Raw genomic sequence first — 21,851 nt, 5'->3', positions numbered from 1 at the left:
TGGGAGACGGGTTAATTAACTGATCTCATAATAGATCTTTTAAAACATACCACTGACACTTCACACATTTCATTTCACCATATATTTAAATTGCATTCTAATCACAGACAAAATGCAATAATTATTGTCAATAGGTGTTTCCTTTTCTCTTCATTATAGTGATTAATAGACATATTAACTATATTTAAATGTTCAATTCTCTAGTTAATACATTTAAAAAAAATGAAAGAAAATTATATCAAGTTTTAATAGACACTCAAGAATCATAAGGCTGCTCCACAAGAACACAAATGAAAAATTAATTCTAAAACTGTAGATACACTTGAAGAGTAAAATGAAAACCACATATATTTATATTGCAATGTTGTAATTTAAAACAGTGTATACAAACACAGAAACTGTATTTCCTAGCAATTCAACATATACAGACATAAAATACACATAATAACTAAAACTATGCATTTAATTACCTGTTATTATGTAATAGCAGTATGAAGTTTTAACATAAAGATGCATGTATCAGAAAGTACCTCACATCATTCTGGAGTTACAAGTTATATACTCTTCTCTTGGCAGTCTGACATGAAACTACAAAACCTTGTAGAAAAAAACTCCAAAATAGTCTTAAGTAAAAATCATCTCACTAGTTAGTAGCTAGTAGAAGATACTCCTTAAGTTTCTGAAGCTGAAATTACACTAGCCATGAAATAGAGCAGAAAATGAGATATCAGAGATATATGAGATATAACAATTTCTCCCTATCATAAAAATAACCCATTTATATGTATGGGATCAATTATTCTAAATGGTAACCATGTAAACCTTAGTCACTCAGTCTCCCCATAGACTGGACATTACATGATGGATGGAGATGAACAGGTACCTTCAGAGGATAGTTCATTCCACCCGCTTTTTTAGGGTGCAATGACTCATATCCTAAAGTTATATGCATTTTTCCATTAAATACAGAAGTGTCCTATTTGACTAGTTCACTGTGACATAGAACTTAACTGATAGAAATTTAAATTAAGTAAGCCTGTGACATTATCATAAAAGGACAGCTATCTTCCTCATGCAGTACAACAGGAAGAGCTTAAAGAATTAATAGCCTTTTGCCGACAAGTACAAAATATGAAGATTTCATGCGCTATTTCCTACTCAGAGCAAATACCACTCTACAGTTTTTTCCAGCAGCTCTTTGAGCAGCATGAATCAAAATGTCCAAGTCAAATTTTGACATTGCATACATGCTTAATGTTTTTTCCTTAATAACATTTCCATACAACAACATAAAAATTACAGAACCATAGGTCATTTAGTTTGGATAGCACCTCTAAAATCATTGAGTCCAGCCACTAATCCAGCACTATCCAGCATCCACCACTAAATGATGTCCTTAAGTGCCATATCACATGCTTTTTAAATGGCTCCAGGGATGACAACTCCCTGGGCAGCCTGTTTCAATGACTGATAACTCCTTCCATGAAGAAATTTTCTCCTAATGTCTGATCTTTGGACATGCTCCAGCATCTCAATGCCTTTCTTGTACTGAAGGGCCCAGAACTGGACACAGGACCACCAGTGCTGAGTACAGAGATACAATCACTGCCCTGGTCCTGCTGGCCACACATTTCTGTTCCAGGCCAGGATGTCATTGGCCTTCTTGGCCACCTGAGCTCATTGCTGGATCATGTTCAGGTGCTGTCAACCAGCACCCTCAGATCTTTCTCCACTGAGCAGCTTTCCAGCCACTCTGCTTCAAGACTGTAACATTACATGACATTGAATCAAACAAGACTACGAGTCTATAGATATGTGTGCATACATGTTTCAGTGTATATGTGCTTATAAATATCCATATTTATACTATTATGTCTTCCCCTCTATATTTTATTTTCGCAAATTTGTTTTCCCAGGAGTCTCATTAGATATGGTGGATTTTCTTAACAGGCTCATTTAAAATATCATAACATTGAGAATTTCAGCTTTTATTTGTCCCAACTATTAAGTATTTCTCTAGCTGAGGTTTTAAGAAAAAATGATGAATCACAAAAAAGCTGCTTCATTTTCTAAAAAGGAAAAGAAAATTAAAGAAACCCCCAAAACTTCCCAAAACTTCCCCATTACTTTTCTTCATAATCCTGTTTTTATTTTAGGAGAAATGAAAGAGTTAATAAAATGTCTTTCAAGAATCCTGAAAAATGTGGCTTAATCTGACCTCATTTTTACTGTAGGATTCTCATAATTTTCTGTCATGTATTACTCCATGAAGCTAAACTCTTATTCATCTCTGCTACTTGCCTTCAATTCTCAGATTATAAAGCTTGTGCTGTTATCCAATGACTTCTCAGACAGAGTGCAAGATAAATGACTACAGGTCTAACAGTTTCTTTATACCTTCTTTTAGTCTTTTTTGCTTATCCAGAAGAACAAAAGATACACAGTCCCTTATATTCCCACAACTCTAAAAGCCATGTATCATACCTAGGGGTAACAAAGGCAAATGTAGTATGTGATGTAGCATCACTAAGTTCAGGAGGCTCTTTCACTGTGGATATTTAGAATCAAATTACACTGACACAAAGGCATCACTTGGTAATAGGAGAGACTACTCTTATTACTGGAAGAGCTGGAGCAATAATTTTGAGAGACACACTTTACCACTTTAATGTTTTAAGGACTTTTAAATGGGACACCCAGTCAGAGTGATTTAACATCTAGATGAGAAACTATCACACTACTTGTACAAAATAGAATAAGGGGATCACAGATCAGCACAGTTCTCTTTATCTGAAGTCTTATTTTTATGTTATCAATAACTCTTTCTTAGAGGAATACATCATCAGCATACTTTGTCACATTTTTCATGCCCTCACAGAGAACACTGATGAAATTCAGAATCGAACTTGCCTTCCTTCTTCTCTCTTTCATTTCTTTTTCTGTATTCTCTCCAGTGTTACAATATAATTCTCCTTTTTTTGTTCTTACCAGCTTACTCTATTTGTATTAAATTTCTCTTGCGACTGTCTCTGTCTCCTTCCCCTAACATTAAATCTTACACTGCTCTAGCTCTTTCCACCCATAGTACAAGAGTCACTCCCATATTTAATATAAAATACCAACAAAAACCTAAAAGTATGATCCATCTCATCTAGTACCAAAACCTTTCATTTGAAAGCAACTAGGACACGGTTTTTTTAGGAAACTTTGCTACCTGGAAATACCAGCTTCCATTTGTGTCCTAAGCATTATTTAACCTCTCAGAGAAGAGCTAAAATCCCTATTACATTTTTTCCTGAAATCTGACTTCAAGAAATAACCACCTCTTCCTTAAAAGCCATCTGTCCTTCAGCTTCTGTGATCAGCCATTATATAATTCTTTCTCACTGATTTTTCATTCTGTAGGAAGTGTACGGGCCTAGTCCAGTTCTGGAATTCTAGGAATTACTACAAGAAAATTAAACAAACCCAAAAATCAGCAATGCAAATCCAAGTGCTTTGGTGCTAACCTAGGTCTCCTTCTAGAGCAGAGAATACTGGGCTTACATACTAAAAAAAACCAAAAAAACAACAAAGAACCAAAAAAAAAGTGGAAAAAGAGAAAAGGATTTTTTTTACCTTTTCCATGGGTAACATCCACAGTCCATGTGCAATTCAGTGAATTTGGATATAGATCAGGATAACCTGGGGATAAAATTGTTCCACTAGGTCCTCTAACATCTCCACCACATAAAGCTAGAAATAAAGAAAATAATAACAATTACAATAATAATAATAAAATAACAGAAAACATATAGATAAGAGAAAATGTGAGAGAACATACCTAAAAATTTCTGCCTTTAAAATTATTTAAAAGTAATTACTCAAATGATTTAGCAATTTAAGATATGACTAAAGGCCATTTTTATACAATAGAAAAAGAAATGAAATCAATTATTAATTTTTGTTTAATACGCATAAGAAAATCAAATTTCATTAGCTGTTTTTTTCAGGTTTCTGGAGTCTCTGTGAAAATTGTTAAGTTCAGCAGAGAGATGAAGGCAGATGATAGAGAGCCAAACAATATCACTTAAACAGAAGCCAAGGCTGGAGAGTCAAAATGGTGCATCTTGGCTATTGAAGAATTATTTACTTAAAATATTTGTGCAGGGAGGGTTGACCTGATTTCATGAATACAATTATAATTATTGGTTATGTGTTTATAGCTGTGATGTTCATGCTAATGACAAATTCCAGTACAAGAATAAGCATTTCTATAGTTTCATTAGCAACTTTATAAAAGTAATCGCTAATTGAGCAATACAAAAATTAAATTACAGCTTTAGTTAATGCAAAATACAAAAATTTAGTCATTACAACACTGGCAAAAATGTACAGCCCAATGATCTTCTGTTCCAGGGTTTTTGAAATACAACATTAATCAGGTAATTTTAGTGAGGAAGAGTCTTGCATTTTAGGATTATCATATATCAATAACAGCTATTAAAATTCAGTACCAAGTCATTACATCAGAGTTCTCTGAATATAGGTTATCTCAGAAGGGCATACATTATAAAACAAATTACTAGTTCTATTTTTTTTTCTCAAGGTTAAAAGCATCTATTCCTTTTATTTTCCTTAGCCTAATTATATGCATTACTGAAATTATTTCACAGAAATATTTTAGAGTAAAAGCAATGAACTATTGTCACCATTTTCAGGTCAAATAATCTAGACCATTCCAGCAGTTGATTGCAGCTCTCCCTAAGAGCAGTCCTTCCAAAGTAATTAACACAAATTCTTCTCTTATCTTTAGAAGATGTTAAAGGTTCTTCAAAGGCACTTTTGAAGAGATGTAAATGGCAGCTATTTGTCTGTAACTCCAGTTGATACAAATATCGAACCCTCCTCTTGTTCTATAAGCGGTCACTCAACTATTTCTTGCTCATGTCTGTGCTTCCCACCCTGCTGCCACAGCAATGAGGGTGAGGGAAGGAGCCTGTCAAAGGTTGGAGGAGTATTGCCTCTTTCTGAAATGCTGCCCCACCTGCCCAGCTGGTTTAACCTGCTCCTACCCCTCCTGAAACATCTGTAGCACCTCCTAAGGCAGCACTCAACAGCATGACTTGTAAAGGGGGGAGAAGTTTGGCCTCTCAGTATGTGCTCAAACATTACATACTTCAGGAGTAAGGTGCTGTGAGTAATTTGCTGCAACATGCTGTTTCTTCTCCTATGTCTTGATAGTTATCCTGCTTATGGCAATTTCTACTACACTTTGATGGAGTAAATGATTGAAGTTATACTCATTATGCTTTTGCTGTTATTGTTATATATTTGAGAATGAATATATGGACATGTCACAATCTTCTGCTTAGATGTAAATTCATAACTGATTTGAGGACACAGAAGAAAGGGAATCAAGAGAATATCCAGAATGTACCTTCAATCTCACCTTGTACCTAAGCAGACATTTGTGTCAATGAAATACATTGCATTTTCCAGACATTTCAGTAGCACTGTGGAATGTTTTCATAGAGATCAATTATTTTTCATAATGAGGTTATGGCACTGCATATCATCATTGTGTTCAGGGCACTAAAGGAAGTATACATTTAATAAGCCTTATTTTATGAACCAGAAATGGAATTTCATCCTATATACTAGGTTGAAGGCTGCCCTGTCTTGCCTAGCTAAAATTTGTTTGGTCATTCTAACTAACTATATTTCTGTTTTAAACATGCTTACTTGTCTGGATAGCCTCATGATTGCTTTGTATGTGCTATTTCTCCTGCCAACTTTCTAGCCTTTGTTGGCCTAATTATAAGATGGAAATTTGCAAATCCAGTACCACAGGCTGAAATAAGACATTCTAGGACCACATGTGCCCAATCTCTTCAGTGTTGCCACAGGCAAATAACCTCCTTCCATATTAATTTTCCTCCTCACTTCTCTGACGAAGAGACAGTGAAGGCAAATACTGCCACCTTCTAATCTGATCTTGCTATATTTAGACACTAGCAAAATACAGCCAAGGCTGTGACAGCATATTATTGGAGCTCCTGATGGTAACTATCTACTTCATCCATTAAATAATAAATACAGCCAGTTTTTATAATCATGGGCTATAGACCAAATAATATATTTTACAGGAGGTGTTTGGAAAACATTTCAGGAATGCAAATAGTGACAAAACATCTATGGCATGCCATCAGGCCTTCAGTGTAACTCTGTGAAGGCTAGCAGATGGCAGAAAAAGGCATCAAGGGAGCAGCCTTTTAGAAAATAAAGCCAAGCTGACAAATCTGAAATCCTAGATGTGCAACTGGCCCTGATAAGATGGCTAACAGCCCAAGCATGTAATATCACTACTAGTATCTGACTGTTTTTCAGAGTGCAAAGGAAAACAGGAACACGTAAAAATAAGAAGAGCAAAGGATATATACACATATTTCCAAATTCTACCTTTCACTTTATCTGATTACCAAGATGGAAGCTAGGAAAGAGTAAAAGTAGAATGAATACTTAAGGAAACAACTGAGGTACTACTTTTGATTTATAATGTGGAAAATGGAACATTATGTTAACACACCAACTAATTTTTTTACGCAGTCAGAGAAGTTGAATCAAGACATGCCTGCATTACTGTTTTCCAAATAGTATGAATCAAAATAAAAAAAAAAAATATATAAAACAACAACTACAATGAGAATAAAAGAACAAAAGAGTAAAGAGAACAAAATATAAAAGTGGTTTTATGAAATACAGATCGGTATGTGGAAGTATACACTGTGGTGATCAGAAATGATGTAACAATTTAAGAAGCAAGTTTTGGATAACTATGAATGAGGATTCCAATTTAATAGTGGAGTTTGGTTCAGATGTTCTGCTGAAATAAATTCTTACAATATTCAGTTGAATACTTACACTCTCTTTTGTTGCAACTGCATTTATTTTGCTCAGTAACATGATCAGCCGCAAAAAAAAGTGACAACAAGCAAGCCTAGCTTAGGAAATGGTTCCATATATACTTTGAAAATAATTTTTGGCCCAAATAATTTCAGAACTTTTAGTCAGGCTACTTGTGTCTCAGTGGGAGACATGCAGGCCATGTTTCATGCCAAAAATACATTAATAATTGTAATAAAAGCACTTGACTTTTGTCATTCATAGCAAAGTTCCACTTCAGACCATATTTCATGCTACTATAAAACTGTTATAGGAAATCAATCTTGCAATACTAGAAATAGCCTTATAATTTTCAGCCTAAATTTATTCATAGTCTATTTTTACCCATTTGATCTTCTGCTAAACTGTCATTATATTGTATTCCCTCTTGGGGTCTCACTTGGGAAGGCTAGCAAACCATGTAAGAATCTATGATTTTGGATCAGTAATGAGACAGGATTTTTTAAATCTACTTCAATAAGATATGGTTTCCATCTCTACGACCCTGCATTAACAATTGCAAGTACTTCGCTGTCTTGTCACAGCATCTATGCCACAGAAATATATTTCTAGGACACTTCACATTACATTATGACGTGTTTTCTCATATTTATTTATTTGTGTTTTCAATTTTATTCACATGCCCTCTGTTCTGGTTTTAGCACATTCTACTTTAGAAGTCAGTTTGTATATTCTCTTCCTACACAGGGTCATCCTGTATAGCTAGCTTAACACTTATTCACAGAAAACTCTCTTAAATTTTGCTTTTTATAACCATCAGGAAAATTCAATAACCACTAATTATGTTGCTGTCACCTGAGAACTACAAATACAATTTATAATCTATGTAAAACGAGTTTGTTTTCTTGTGATAGAAGTAAGTCTCAGAGTTATGAAAAGTATAGTGATATGAAATGTCTAGAAATCTGGTTTATGAGAGGAAGGGGGTCCCTGTCAGAGAATGAAATATTGTAGTTTATGACTGAAATATTGTAGTTTATGATTTAAACATTTTCATGAAGGACTTCTGAAACTGTATTACAAAAGCTGCAGAGAAGATCACCATACCCTGAATGGGGGTCTGAGAGGCCCTACTCCATTCGCTGATGAAAACAAGTTGTAGTAACAACTCAGGGCTGGCTGGGGACATTCACAAAGCACAAGCCTGGTACCTTCAGGGTGGAGACCAGAGCCCCAGGGCTATCAGCTGCCAGGCTCACAGACCCTCACAGCAAAGGGTGGGGGAGAGAGGCTTTGGGTGTGTGTTGGAAAGGCCTCTGGTCAGAGGCAGTGTCTCCACCCTCCGCTGTGCAGAGGAGCCTGGCTGAGCAGCCCCTTCCCCCGGGGAAAAGCTCATCCACAGCAGAGGGGGTTCACAGAATATACAGAAGAGACCTTAAAGATCATCGAGTCCAACCCATGCCCTAACACCTCAACTAAACCATGGCATAGCCCATCAAAGGGGGTCCCCAGACCCTGCACCAGAGCACCAGAGATGGTGCAACAGACCCTCAGTGTTGCAAGGACAGTGTCAAACTGGCCTCCTGCAAGGGAGGCACAGGGCGTTCCCACCTGCCCAAAGCGTGGATTAACCCACGGAATTCTGCACTCTTCAGTGTGGTGCAGGTGTGTGGCAGCCACAGGGGACCACCAAGGAGACCAGATGGAGGGGAGCAATGAGACATAGCTGGGACCCTCGGGTGGGTGGTATGCTTCTACATAACCCCTGTCCTCCCTCCCTTCCTCCCTTCCTTCCTTCCCTCTCTCTCTCCTTTCTCTTTGCCTCTTTTACTATTAAATTAAACATATCAATTCTTTGCCACCAGCCTCTAACCTCATTTGGTTTTAATCTTGGTTTTGGGTATATTTTGAACCTTCATAGTTCTTTCCGGTTTATACATAGAGACTTCTCTTTCTTTAATCCTCTGGGTTTAAATCAATCATAACAGTCACCATATCCAAAAAGAACAGAAAATATGAATAAAATGTATGAGATAGATAAATAGATAGATAGATAGATACAGATTCATATAAATGTATTTTTGATGCATTTCAACCGAGTGTTCACTAGTAATTCACTTAAAAAAATAAAATAAAACCTGTTTTACTTTTTTAGCCTGATTGATGATGGTGATATCTGTGAAATTAGCATTTTTTACATTTTCAAATGGTATAATCTATTATTTTCCTATGTAAAGATTTTTCAAGAGACTAGCCATAGATCACCACCCGCAAGTGAGACACTAACATAAAATGATGTTATCACAATTTTCTCAGGAAAGATAAAATTCTCTTAAGAAGAAGAAAAGCTTTCAGAAAAAAAACAAGAAAAAAAACAACCACAAACTTTTTTGCAGAAGTTCAATTTGTTGTAAGTACACATAATTGGAAACTATTTGGTTTTCAGAAGTGATGGAAAGAGAAAACACACAATTATAATTGATTAGTAATAACAATTAGCTTTAGATTTGAAGCATCATCAAAGAAGACTAATAACATAGGCTAGTTTAGAAAGGACTGCAGAGAAAAAAAAAGGAAAATCTATTTATATGGAAATATCTCTGTGTGTATATAAGTCTAAATACAAATATGTGTGTGCACAAACACACAGAGGCCTCATTACATTAATTTGTTTAATTGACTCTAACTTCCATCTACAAATGTAATTCTGAGATGATTTTCATTTATTGTGCAATTGGATAAGAAAAGTGACATATAGAATAGACTAAATTTATTGAAACTGAATTAGAGCTTGAATCTAATATACTGTGCTTTACAGACCAAGTAACTTCAGCATTTGTCTTCCCTAATTATAGAAAATGTAATGTATCTTAAAATGGGATGTAGTTCAGTTGGGGTAAATAAATAAGGATATGGACATCAAATTAACATACTCAGCTGCAAGAAATAAACCTTAGACTTATATTATGCAAGAGATTCATTTAATATAAACTAGTGTAGCCTAGATTACTCACAATATAAACTTGCATTTTGACCTTCTCATTTAAATCTAAAATAGACCAGGTACATGGGAATGGTAGAGATGCAATACAAGCAGTGTTTTCTCAGCAAAGCTTGTAACCATCTGTTTTACCTCTTTGTTTATCTGGGCAACATCAAACACATAATGAAAAATTTAGTTTACGCTCCTTCAAATAATAGAATTTCAGTCAACACCATGTTCTACTTTGAGGAGAAACTTGCTTTAAGAATTCTAAAATTTTTTGTCTTATAGTCATTTCTGCAAAACACACCCACTCATGAGTTGCCATGACCTATCTGCACAATTACCATGGTCTGTCTCCACATCACTACATGATATAATTATAAAAAAAGAGATGCAGTTATCAAAAGAGCAAACAAAAAAGAACTTGTCTCTTCAGAAACCCTCAGAGTAACATTCTGAATGCACTGATGCATTTGATCGTGACTGATGTGTTTGTTAGTGGTATGATTAATACAGACCCAAACTCATAATTTATGCAAAGAACAGCCCATTTAGCAAATTCCCTTTTTTGCCTGGGGTGCAAGGACTCTGGATTGTTTTAAAAAACATTCCACCAGAGAAGAAATTCAGCAATTATTTTGCTGAAAATTACATCAACCATAAACTGACTACATTTAGTAGAATAAATGTACTCAATCCTACTTTTACAAAATATTTATTGAATGGAAAATCACCATTTAGCAATGTGCTCTGGAGAAAAAGAAACCTCATTCACCTAATGAATTGCATACTAGTTCAGCATCTTTAGGAAGAAACTGATTATAATATGTAAGTTTATTTCACAACAGAGCACAGTATTCATAAGGAGTGTGCTTACTTGTTTGTTTTACAGGGTTAGCACCTAGTGCTTATCACCATTAAAAAACACATCCTAGTTTTGTGGTCTATTCAGAAAAATATCATCCCCTTGACTGCAAATTGTGGGAACCCTGCAATTCTTCATTGCAAGAACCTGACTGAGATGTAGAATCTTTCAGAAAACAGACTCGGAGAACTACAGAGGGCCGTTTTCAGCAAAGTGATTATTCACATCCCTTTCTATTACCACAGATTTTGAGAATTATCATAATCTGACATCTTCAACTTCCTGAACATAAAATCCCAGAGCATTTCCTAACTAAACAATCTGAAGGCCAAAGAAGTCCCTATCATTTTCTTAAGAAAGTAATGCAGTGGGAATGAGTAGTCTTCCATATGGCAAATCACACATAATTCAATGAGCTTCTGTGTCAGTCTTCATTCAAATCTTTCTTTCAAAATTATTGTGCTGAGACACTAAGAACTGTATTAGAAAAAATACAGTATCGTGTACATTCTGTAGCTCATCAAAGCTCAGGAGACTTTCTCTGGTTAAATACTAGAAATTAAATGGTTATATTACTCCTGAAAACATTTTTAACATGAAAAACATGCACCATGCTGCAAAGAGGGAAACTGTTTTAAGAAGTAAATATCTCAAATAATGTAACTGAATGAACATTACAATCCACTTTCTTAATAGTACATATAAATAGTACATATAAATGATATGACCCAAACTGGGAAAGCATTAAATGAACAATTCCAATTACAAGAGATGACTGAAAATGTTAAATAATTTTTCAGATTTAATGATATAGTGGAGACCACTTTTGTCTGGTTTAATAATCATCAGATATAATGTGGTCCTAATAAATTTCCACAGTGATGGAAGGGTGTGAAGTTCTGTTAACAAGCTATAAACAGAGTGATCATCGTGAAACAGGAGAAAATGAAGTTTCTGAGTCAGGAGCAAATGAACTTAATTTCATGGGTTTTATGTCAGCAATCTCTGTCCATAGATGGATACCCAAACACAAATATTTTTAAGCTGTAATAAGTTCTTTACAACCAGATATACACAAAGTTTGCAATCAGTTAGCTCACAGTTACATAAATTCAGATAGATATACCTTCAGTAATCTGCAGGATTAAATAACTATATATTATTCTCTGTTTCATATGTCTTATCACAGAGATATATGGCATTTATTTTCTCTAATTACTCTTCTACTTTCCTAAAAATATAGGTTTTACACGCCCTGGCATTTAAATCATTTTGACTAATAATAGTCTGGCAAAACTTGTATAACTTAAAGTACTCTGTATTGAATCTGTTCATCCTTACCATCACAAGTTGGGAGTGGGTGACTCCACCAGTGATTTTTTTCACATAGTAAAGGCTCCTCATGACTGAGCCTATAACCTGGATCACAACTAAATGAGACAGTGGAACCTATAGAGAAGTCATGTCCATAACGACGTCCATGCACTGGTATGCCAGGATCCAAGCAAGAGTAAGTATTAACAGTTACACCTAGATTAAAAAAAATTAAAAAAAAAAAGAAAAGAAAGTAATTAAACAAAGGACCTATAGATTTTTTTAAATTAATTTAAGTAATTGGTTGTGATGGCTGTGCGGTGAAGGCTTCATTATCTCACATTTACAGTGCATTATCTTTCCACTGTTCTTCTCGGTGTTACCATTAAATGATACTATGGATCACAGTTTGAATCCTGCCATTGTTGTAGAGAAAAATAAGAAAACTATCCCATAATTTACAGGATATTTAGTTTGATCCTGTCTTAGTAACATTAAATGATTTTGTACCCGATGCTGATATTAAAAAGCTTTATCACTCAAAATTTTGATTTTCAGCCTTTATTTTTTCCTGAACAAAATTTACTAGCATAGCTGAAATTGGTTACATTTCTTCTGATATTTGTATTTTAAATATTTACATAGATCAATTATTTACATAAATCATACTCATACCTAATGTTATTTGATGTATGAGACATTGAGAAGATAAAGAATAGCAGAAAAGAATAAAGAGAAGTTGACTTGTTAAGGGATTTCAATGTGTGCTAAAAAATTAAGCCTTTTAGATTATTTCCCAGAGAGAAGTTCATATACAAAGCTTATATAAAGAAGTCCATTATAAAATAATACTGAAAAACCTCAACCCTCTACAGATAGTACTGAAATTAGTAAATTACTAGAAGTATTCAGTGCAAAAATTTTATGCATGTTATTCCTTTTATTCCTACATAGAAGACATAAAAATCTTTCATTACAAAGAAATTCATTGTGGAAAGATATAATTAGCATAAAAGTTATGAGCATATAAAAGATATAAAAAGCTTTCAATACAATATTTGAAGGGAGAAGAAATGATGAATAGGAGACCACTGATCATTATTATTCGTTTTTCCAAAAAAGGAAAGCAGAATTGGATTGTCCTGGATAATGCAAGATGAGAAACCAGTAAGAATTAAGCAAAAATAAAATGAATACTAGACTTCTATGTATAAACAGGGGCAATTAAACAGAAAAGAAAATACTGAAAATTGTGTATTTTGTGTACCAGGGGTAAGAATATATATTTTCCAAGCTCTCTGATAGTATAAATTTAGCCTTTTTTTCTCCACTAGTGTAGAGAACTGTGGGGTGTGGATCACTTTTACAAAAAAGAGGATTTTATAATGAAATTCAAGAATTTATTTATAAAGAAATTTCAGGTTTCCTTTCCAACTTTATTAAACTGAGACTGTTAATTATTTGTAATAAGTGCAGATTTTCTTTTTTTGCTTTTCACATTCCCAAAGTATAATTTCTACCATTTAACATTCAGTCTTTCTAGGAATTTAGTGTCTTGGTGGGCAATCTTAATCTAGTGTTCCTGATGTGTTAGGATAGCCTTCTTTTAAACTTCTGAATGGATGAAAACCTAACAAAATCATCACTTTTTCATAATGCAGAAGATTATACAGATAGACATTTGTGGGTGAATGCTAGGACAGGTAATAATTTTGGTATAATACGAAATTTTTTTTTTCGATAAAAAGCCTGAATTTAACATTCACTGGAGTTCAAATCAATCCAAATTTTATCTGGCAATATCTCTCCTATGCATATTAGTTTTAGTACCCTTATAGTGGCTAGGAATAGTGAAAATTGCAAAAAATAATGTTAAAAATTAAGAACATCTGGAAATTTTTGGTAATAACTCCAACAAGTACAAGCAACATGCCAATAACCTTTACAAAGCAAATAAGATAGCAATTACGGTAAAATATTATTTCTCATATAAGTAGGAATTATTACAACAGAAGTTATATTTAGAAAGACAAAATGTAAATTGAATTATAGTATTTCAACATAGGAATTTTAATAATTAATGAAGTATGAAATCTTACAGATACTTTCTGCAACATACTTTATATGACTAAAATAAGGACAAAAGAGTATTTTTATGTCAGAAAAAAAATCATATAGGCAAGTTTTTAGAATCCTAAAAATCCATAATCAACCAATTCCGTTTCTTGATTTTCAGATCATTATGAAAACTGCATTTTCCCCTATGTTCAGTTAGAGCTGCAGATACATCAACCAGAACACTAATTCAGTTTTTTTCTTAGTTTTTCATAATCTTCCTGATCTCATGCCATTTTACATGCACAAAAATGCATTGTATAAAATTTAAGAATATTAAGACATAAAAGTAGCCTCCAGAAGAAAGGCATTTACTTCTCATTCTCATCTTTTGATTCTTAATGCACAGAGCAGTACATCAGTGACATTAAATATAAATAAAATTAGTGGTCATCTCTGTTGCACTTTAACGTTACTAAATCTTTCTCAGATTGGGAAGTAACAGGAATTTAGCCAATCTGATATCTGTACATGACTAGGGTAAGCATTGAGGGGGAGGGGAGATCAAATAATACAACACAGAAGTACTTACTTTCATAGTGAATTTTGAATCCATTGTTAGAACGACTGTTATCAGTTGTAAAGAGAAGATACATGAAATTGCTACTGCTAAACAGAAACTGTGGGACCTGTGTACCATTGTAAGAACCCAGAAGTGGAGATAATAGGTTTGGTCCATCATGAACTTCTAAAACATCGTAATTCAGTTCAGTCTGAAATCTGGAATTGTGGAAAAACACAGAGGCACAAATTTAACAGACAGTTAAAGCAAATTCAATAAACACATATTTTTTAAACTATGCACCTTTCCTGAAAATATTTTTTCTCCACATATCTATTATATTAATTATCCTATATATATTAATAATCCTATATAATTTATACAATAATAAAATTTCAAGTTAATTCCTTCAAAAGATGAGAAATAAATTTAAACTCCTTGAGCTAGTTTGTATGGCAGGAAACAAAAGCTAAAACAGTTTGTTAATGAATATTAACAATTAAAAATTCATATGCTATTTTATAATATTATTATTCTTCTTTTTCAATAAAAAATTAAGTTATATAGAGGGCATATTGACGCATTTGGCAAAAATATCAAGGTACTTTGTATCATCAATGGCTGATACTCTTGAGTTCCTACCTTACAATCATCTATAAGCAGGGATAGAATTATTTGACTCTGACTCCAGTGGCTTTCTGCCAGCTGAGACTCAGTCCAAAGTAGTGACAGAAGTTATTTGACACAGGTAAAAATCCCTTTTAGAAAGCACTAAATACAGTATGTGTGCTCTCCCTATCAAGGAAAGCTGAGTGTGATAGTGCTGCTAGATATCTCCTTGCTTGTCTTCTTTTAGATGGTATCAACAATTCTAAACACCTGCTTGGTGTTTTGACAGTGGCTTATCTCTTTCTTGCTATGACAGACTTTAAATCAATCATAATGCTTTATAATGGACTCTGATGGATTACTGAAAGACCTTTCCAGAATTAAAAAGCAACAATTAACAGCAGGGTCTTACAACAGCCCTTAGATAGTCTTAATTCTTGCTTTGATTTACTGAGACATCTAATTTAGCTTGGTGAAATCCATTCAAAGAACTGTGTGAGTAAAGCCAGTGTACTGAGGAACTCGATATTTCAGTATTTATGTCCCATGAGTCTGAGCCTAAAGATCTAAAGGAGTCTGGCAAAAGACAAGAAGACAAATTAAACCTACAAAACATGTATTTTCATTTATTGATGTTCTGCTCCCACTAAATAACATATAAAAGAGCACAGAACTAAAGTGATAAGGAGTTACAGAAATGAAGTGGGATAATCCTAGAAGCAGGAAAACTGAAAATTTTGGGTTTTGTTAGCTCCCCCAGTAACTTGTAATGACATCCTGCTGAAAAACTACTAGGCAATAACTTGCTCTTTCCCATATTTTCTTTTTTTTGTCTTTTTTTCCAGCAATCCATACAACACCGGAGAAATCTTGGAAACAGATCATTCAGTCTTGCTCAACTTTCTTAGCACCTATATCAAAAGCATACTTGAGACAGAAGGTGTTAAAAGCCATGGATCTGATAAATGTAATGCAACTAAAGTCAAGTTGAAATTAAGTTGAATCTCCAAAGACATAAAGGAAATTATCTCAAAACTACTTAGACTATAGCACCACAAATATCAGAAAAAATATGAAGGTGAAAAAAATAAAAAATCACCCATGAAAGAAAATGTAAGAACTATTTTTAAGTGAGAGGAACTAGAACAAATTTGAAGAAGGCATTATGTTCAATGCTTTTGCTTGGTCATTTAGCTCAAAAACTGAAAAAAATTCATTTATAAATCTCAGGCTTATATCAGTTTTTCCTTCAGTATCTTTTCCCTTGATGCTCAACATATCTGCTATATTTGCATACTTTTTTTTTTCCTCAATGTAACAAAACAGTAGAGGCTTTTAAGAAACTGAATAAGAAATACCCTATGCTCATGCAAGACCCTTCCAATGTTCTTTCCTACTTAGTTGATCATTTTTGTTAAATTAACCTGGATGTCTTAATTGCTATGTCACATCTAATCTTATGAAGGGCTCACAAGAAGACAGGAGTGAAAATGTTTTAACACAGGAGATCCCATACACACTTTTTTAGGAGGCCTTATTTGAATAGATAAAGGTGCCTGAATATTTATAACACACATCTTTGTTTCTAAGAGACATCCTTATCAACTCGTTGCAGTGTCAGGATTTCCTGCTGCACAGTAAATACTCAATAGACAAACGTGACTAGTACCCCAATCAGTAGTTTGCTATCAGCATCTCTCACATTTAAATACTCATAATTAGGCTTCATGATAAACACTTCATTACAATCAAGAATGGCATTGCCATTTCTCACTTCTGTCATTTCAATTGAGCCTAAAAAGATTCTGATTTATAACAAAATATCAACAGATTATCTATCTTAGATAATTCCTTGTAGAACAGGAATAAACATTTTAAAAAGTACATGCACAATCATATAAAAATATATGAAAAAGTTTTACTTTTTGCATGCCAAAAGCAAAAAATTAATAGTAATTTTTATTTGATTTGTCTGTAGATCTTCTTTTCTCATGTCCATCTCCTTAGCACAGGAATGGTTTAGCATACAGTCATGGAATGCAGTACCTTACTCCTATCCAATGTGGTAAGAGAGAAGATATAGGAAGGTAGGAAGATTAAAAGAAACTACTCTGTGAGTGGGAAACTTAGAAAATCCAAATTATTATTTAAAAGGTATAGATATGTACAATAAATATTTGTCACTGACCAAGAAATTCAAAATCTTTCAAGCATCCTCACATATTGTGGAAATTTTGGTATTTGCACCAATAAAGGCTATAAAGAGTATGTGTGTTTCTCAGGACAAAGTTAAAAGGCAAAGAAATAGGAAAAATATGAGGGTTTTTTTTAATCATATAGGAAAGTCATTTGGCTATAGTTTTAAAACTGTGTATTTCAACAAAATTATCCTTTTCTCTTAAGAAAGTGCAGCTGAAAATTTGCAAGCAGAAGCAGCAGAACAAGAATAGCCAAGACAAGAATGAGCCTTTAAAAAGCTAATGCATAAATTACTCAGAAGGCAAATTTAAACTATGTGGAAAATAATAATGTCTAAGTAAATAACAGTAGTTAACAAAATGTTTTCTTTCATTACAGTATAAAGTTTTATTCCATCATTTAATTTATGAAAAACTTTTTTCTTTGCATCCAGACACATAACTATATATATCTAAGTGCATCTGTGTGAACATACATAGACGTATTTTTAAGTGTACTTCTGCCAGAAATACATAAAAATACATGTTTATCTGCAAGTGGGGCCTCTCTGGAGTGCTGCATCTGAGCAATATGCGTACCAGACCAGTTCTGACAAGTGACAAGAGTGTCAAAAATGAGCAGCAATGGGAAAAAAGTGTCATAAAGAGGATAGAAGTTTTCTTTGTGATCCAAAGAGACCACATCTTGTTCTTTTTTGATCTTTCTTACAAGAGTAATAGAGGTTGTGCAATTTTATGACAAGGCATTAATGTATTACAAACAAAAACTGTATGCAAGAGAGTGTCAGATTTAGTAAAACTCAGGTGCAAAGAAAGAAAATGCAGCTGGCATTGTATTTTGCAAATATAAAGGCAAATGCTTTTTACTTTGAAATGACATTCCACATCAAATATGTAGTTTAAATGAATTGCTGAATTAAAAATCAACTATTTGAAATTATAATTTTCTTTTCAAAAACTTAAAAGAAGTTTCAGCAGGAGGGAGTTATTCAATTTTTTATTGTAGCCTAATTGGCAAAAATTCGGTAAATCATAATTTTAAGTGATACACTTAAATTAAAGTGATTTTGGAAGACTAGCTTTCATGTTATAGTAAGGTTAGAAAATAAGTAAAGTGTACATAGTACATGTCCTTTGATTGTTTATATTGTCCCATGTATATTTTATTATAGAGTAAGCTATAGTAATAAAAAAAAGGTTTCAAAAATCTTATCACAATGACGAATTGTACGAAGAGAATATGAATTTCATCCTTGCTAAAAAAAAAATCTTTGAATTATATTAAAATTAAGAAATGCCTTCTTTTAAGTCAACTGTGAGCAGGCCTAGTCAAAAAATGCTGCATAAATATAAACTGAAAAGTACTTGTATGATATTTGTACACTATAATTTTGATCATCAATGGCATTTTTTACTGGGTTGTCATCTAATTTTTTTTAATATTTATGATTAAAAATCATCTAAAATATAAGAAGAATAGCATTCTTTATTGCATTTTTTGTCTTATTTTCTGCTAAATAGTTCAAATTAAATGCCAACATCTTGCTACCATGAGAAATGTAAGATGCTTCAGCACATTTCAATCCTTTGAATAAGGAAGGGACCTTAATGACAGACATCAGTCTAGGAAAGGTGGAATGCTGCAGTAATTTGGGGACACTGGAACTCCATCCTTAGAGCACACAGTCCTTTCCCAATAGTTCAGCTGATATGATAATTAAATATTCAGAGTGGGGAAAATTATGACTGCATTTATTTAGTTTTCACAGCTGATTCAGATTTTCAGAGTTGACGATTACATATTTTGAAGGAAGAAAAAGAACTTAGCAATTAAAATTCATCGTAGCAATATAGTTAAAAGCAATTGAAACATGCTAATATTTAAAACCAGACATTTTTTACTGGGCTAGACAAGTTTAAGTATGGGTAAGAAGGTAGAAATTTCAAAAGCTTTTCAGCATATCACAGTGGAAATTACACTGAAGGTAATATCTGTGCTCTGAAGGAGTTTCCAAAAGTCCTACATGATAATAAATTTACTTGTTTTTAGAGATAATGCAAATTAATGTTATGATAAAGCTAATAACTCCTGTTTCCTGATAAAAATTGGAAAACATGAAGTAAGAAAAACATTAGCCAAGACCTTTCGAATGTAATTTTGATAGAGTGTCCAGGTTCAGCTTCTATCACCCACTCACAATTCAAGGAATCTTTATAATACCCTGGCCAGCCTGGAGAGAGGATTACTCCACTTGGAGATGAAAAATGCCCACCACATGGAGCTAAAAATGAAACAAAGAGAAAGGTAAATAGTATAGATTTATTAGGCGCAATTCATATTTACCAATTTCAATAAAGGACAATTAGAATGAACAAATATTGAAAACCCAGTTGCAGCAAGATGCAGTTGCTTCAAACTGACAGGCTCTGGGGTGTTTGGAATTAGATGTAGATAACTGAATTAAGACCTTAAAAAGATGAAATAAACTGCTCAATAATTCTGAAAAAGGTTTTTTCTCTACTGTGTTCTTATGTGCATAACACATTTTCTGCATTAAAGAACATAAAGAAAACACAGTCTATACAAAATATCATTATTTTTGCTTTTAATTGTGAGCAGAGAGTCTTGAAAAACTTGCTGAAGTTTCAGCTGAGTTTAAAGCTAGAAATCAGTGAACTGTTATTTTAAATTTGACATCATGGAATCTACTGTCATACCACATATGTTTTGCTTGGCATGTTAGCAGTTCAAATTACTCATTCATGAAAAAGACATACTTATCATTAGTTGATATTTTCTTCTTACCATACTTACCATTAGTTGATATTTTTTAATTGGAAAGTATATATCAATATTGCAATATATACTTCTGCAAGCAGTACTCATGTAGAGGGGAAAGATCACCAGCTTCAGCCTGCTCAATAGTTTGCCTTATCCATCCCAGGATACCACTGACCTTCTTTGCATCAAGGACACAGGTTTAAGCTGGTGTCCATGAGGACACCCAGGGCCTCTGCCATTCAGACTGAGTTCAGCCTGACAGCAGAAGCATGTTACTTTGCAGGAAGAGAAGGCTGCACCACAGAGTTTCATAACACCATGGTTCCTGTGGCCTTTATGCATACAAGGCTACTCAAAAAAAAAAAAAAAATCCAAAAAATTTTCAAAAATCGATGTCACAGTTAGTGTCACAGTTAATGATGCATATCACTGTATATCACAAAGAAGCTGGAAAGGTCTTACTGTACCGTTGACAAGCTAGTGTCTCTACTAAAAATAGTGTAAAATACACAACATTTTCTGACAAAAACATGGCTATTTATTCCTTTTCTGTTTGTGGTTATTTCACCTAGCAGAGCCTGCAAAGCATTTTGGTTGCTCATTTTGACAAAGTAGAGCAGTACATATCATTGTCTATATTATTCTGAACTTCTCCATTACAAAATAATAGATTAATTTTGCTCTCTTTGACACAACTTCAAGTTGAAGACCATGAATTATTACACGTTTGTCTGATCTTCATTTTTCTCAGGAGAATACCAGGGCCCTATATTTAAATGACAAATTGCTGTAAACAGGTTGGTTTTGGTTTCTTTTATTTTTTTTTAAGCACATAATGCTCCATCTTTCCATCCTGTGTAGGGAAAAGAAAGGGTTTCTAGAAGTTACATAGATAAGACTTCAGTTATGTTGCAAACAATTCTAAATATGCAGATGCATGCCTCTTTTTATACTCACTGATGGATTTAACGTGGGCGTTTCTCACCTTTTATCTTAGAGTCGCTTTTTCATACTACCTTCAGTAAACAGTATCAGTCAAACAAGTTATTTAAACTCATATTTACCTCAAAAACCAGAAGGTTAACTCTAGAACATTCATAATCTCTATATTTTATTGTATATAAGCACTTTCAAATATTCATATTACATGTAGAGCCTACAAACTACAAAATATATTAAGTAGAATAGGGACCAGATGGCCTTATTCTGAGTCAGTACACTCCATAGTTACAATTTACAGTGTTACTAAACTTGTACAAAGTTCCATAATCTCACCAAATTTTCATGACACAAAGTGCATTTAGAATACAAAAAGCTCCAAACCCCTGTTACAAAAATATTCCTATGAATAGTGCATTAAAAGTAATGCACACTGTAAGATTGCCTAAATTTGGAATGATTTCTCAATTTTATTTAGTAGAGTTTTGCTGCTGGTTTTCCTTAAAGAAAACGTTTCTTATCTGTCCTCTGATTGTGGCTCTTGCAGATAAATATCAAATGGATTTTTTTTGTTTGACTTTCACCATTACATGCTGATTTCCTAAACCCAGGAGTACTTCCCTTCAGAATAGCCTAGCTACTGAGCTTATCTTAAA

At 33.6% G+C, this 21,851-nt stretch overlaps 1 protein-coding gene across 1 annotated transcript in view; it reads right to left on the bottom strand.

Moving 5' to 3' along the window:
- Nucleotides 1-21,851, bottom strand: part of CSMD3 (CUB and Sushi multiple domains 3) — a 595,264-nt gene that overhangs the window by 224,581 nt on the left and 348,832 nt on the right. The window contains exons 17-20 of the mRNA XM_036400790.2: nt 19,618-19,756; nt 14,698-14,885; nt 12,078-12,266; nt 3,619-3,735 (exon numbers count right to left, since the gene is read on the bottom strand). Coding sequence (XP_036256683.1) covers nt 3,619-3,735; nt 12,078-12,266; nt 14,698-14,885; nt 19,618-19,756 — 633 coding nt within the window. The remainder of the gene's footprint in view (nt 1-3,618; nt 3,736-12,077; nt 12,267-14,697; nt 14,886-19,617; nt 19,757-21,851) is intronic.

Source organism: Molothrus ater, chromosome 1 (assembly GCF_012460135.2).
Source record: "Molothrus ater isolate BHLD 08-10-18 breed brown headed cowbird chromosome 1, BPBGC_Mater_1.1, whole genome shotgun sequence".
NCBI classification, from domain to species: Eukaryota; Metazoa; Chordata; class Aves; order Passeriformes; family Icteridae; genus Molothrus; species Molothrus ater.
Note: the sequence above shows the minus strand (reverse complement) of the source record. Positions and strands in the feature narration are given on the sequence as shown.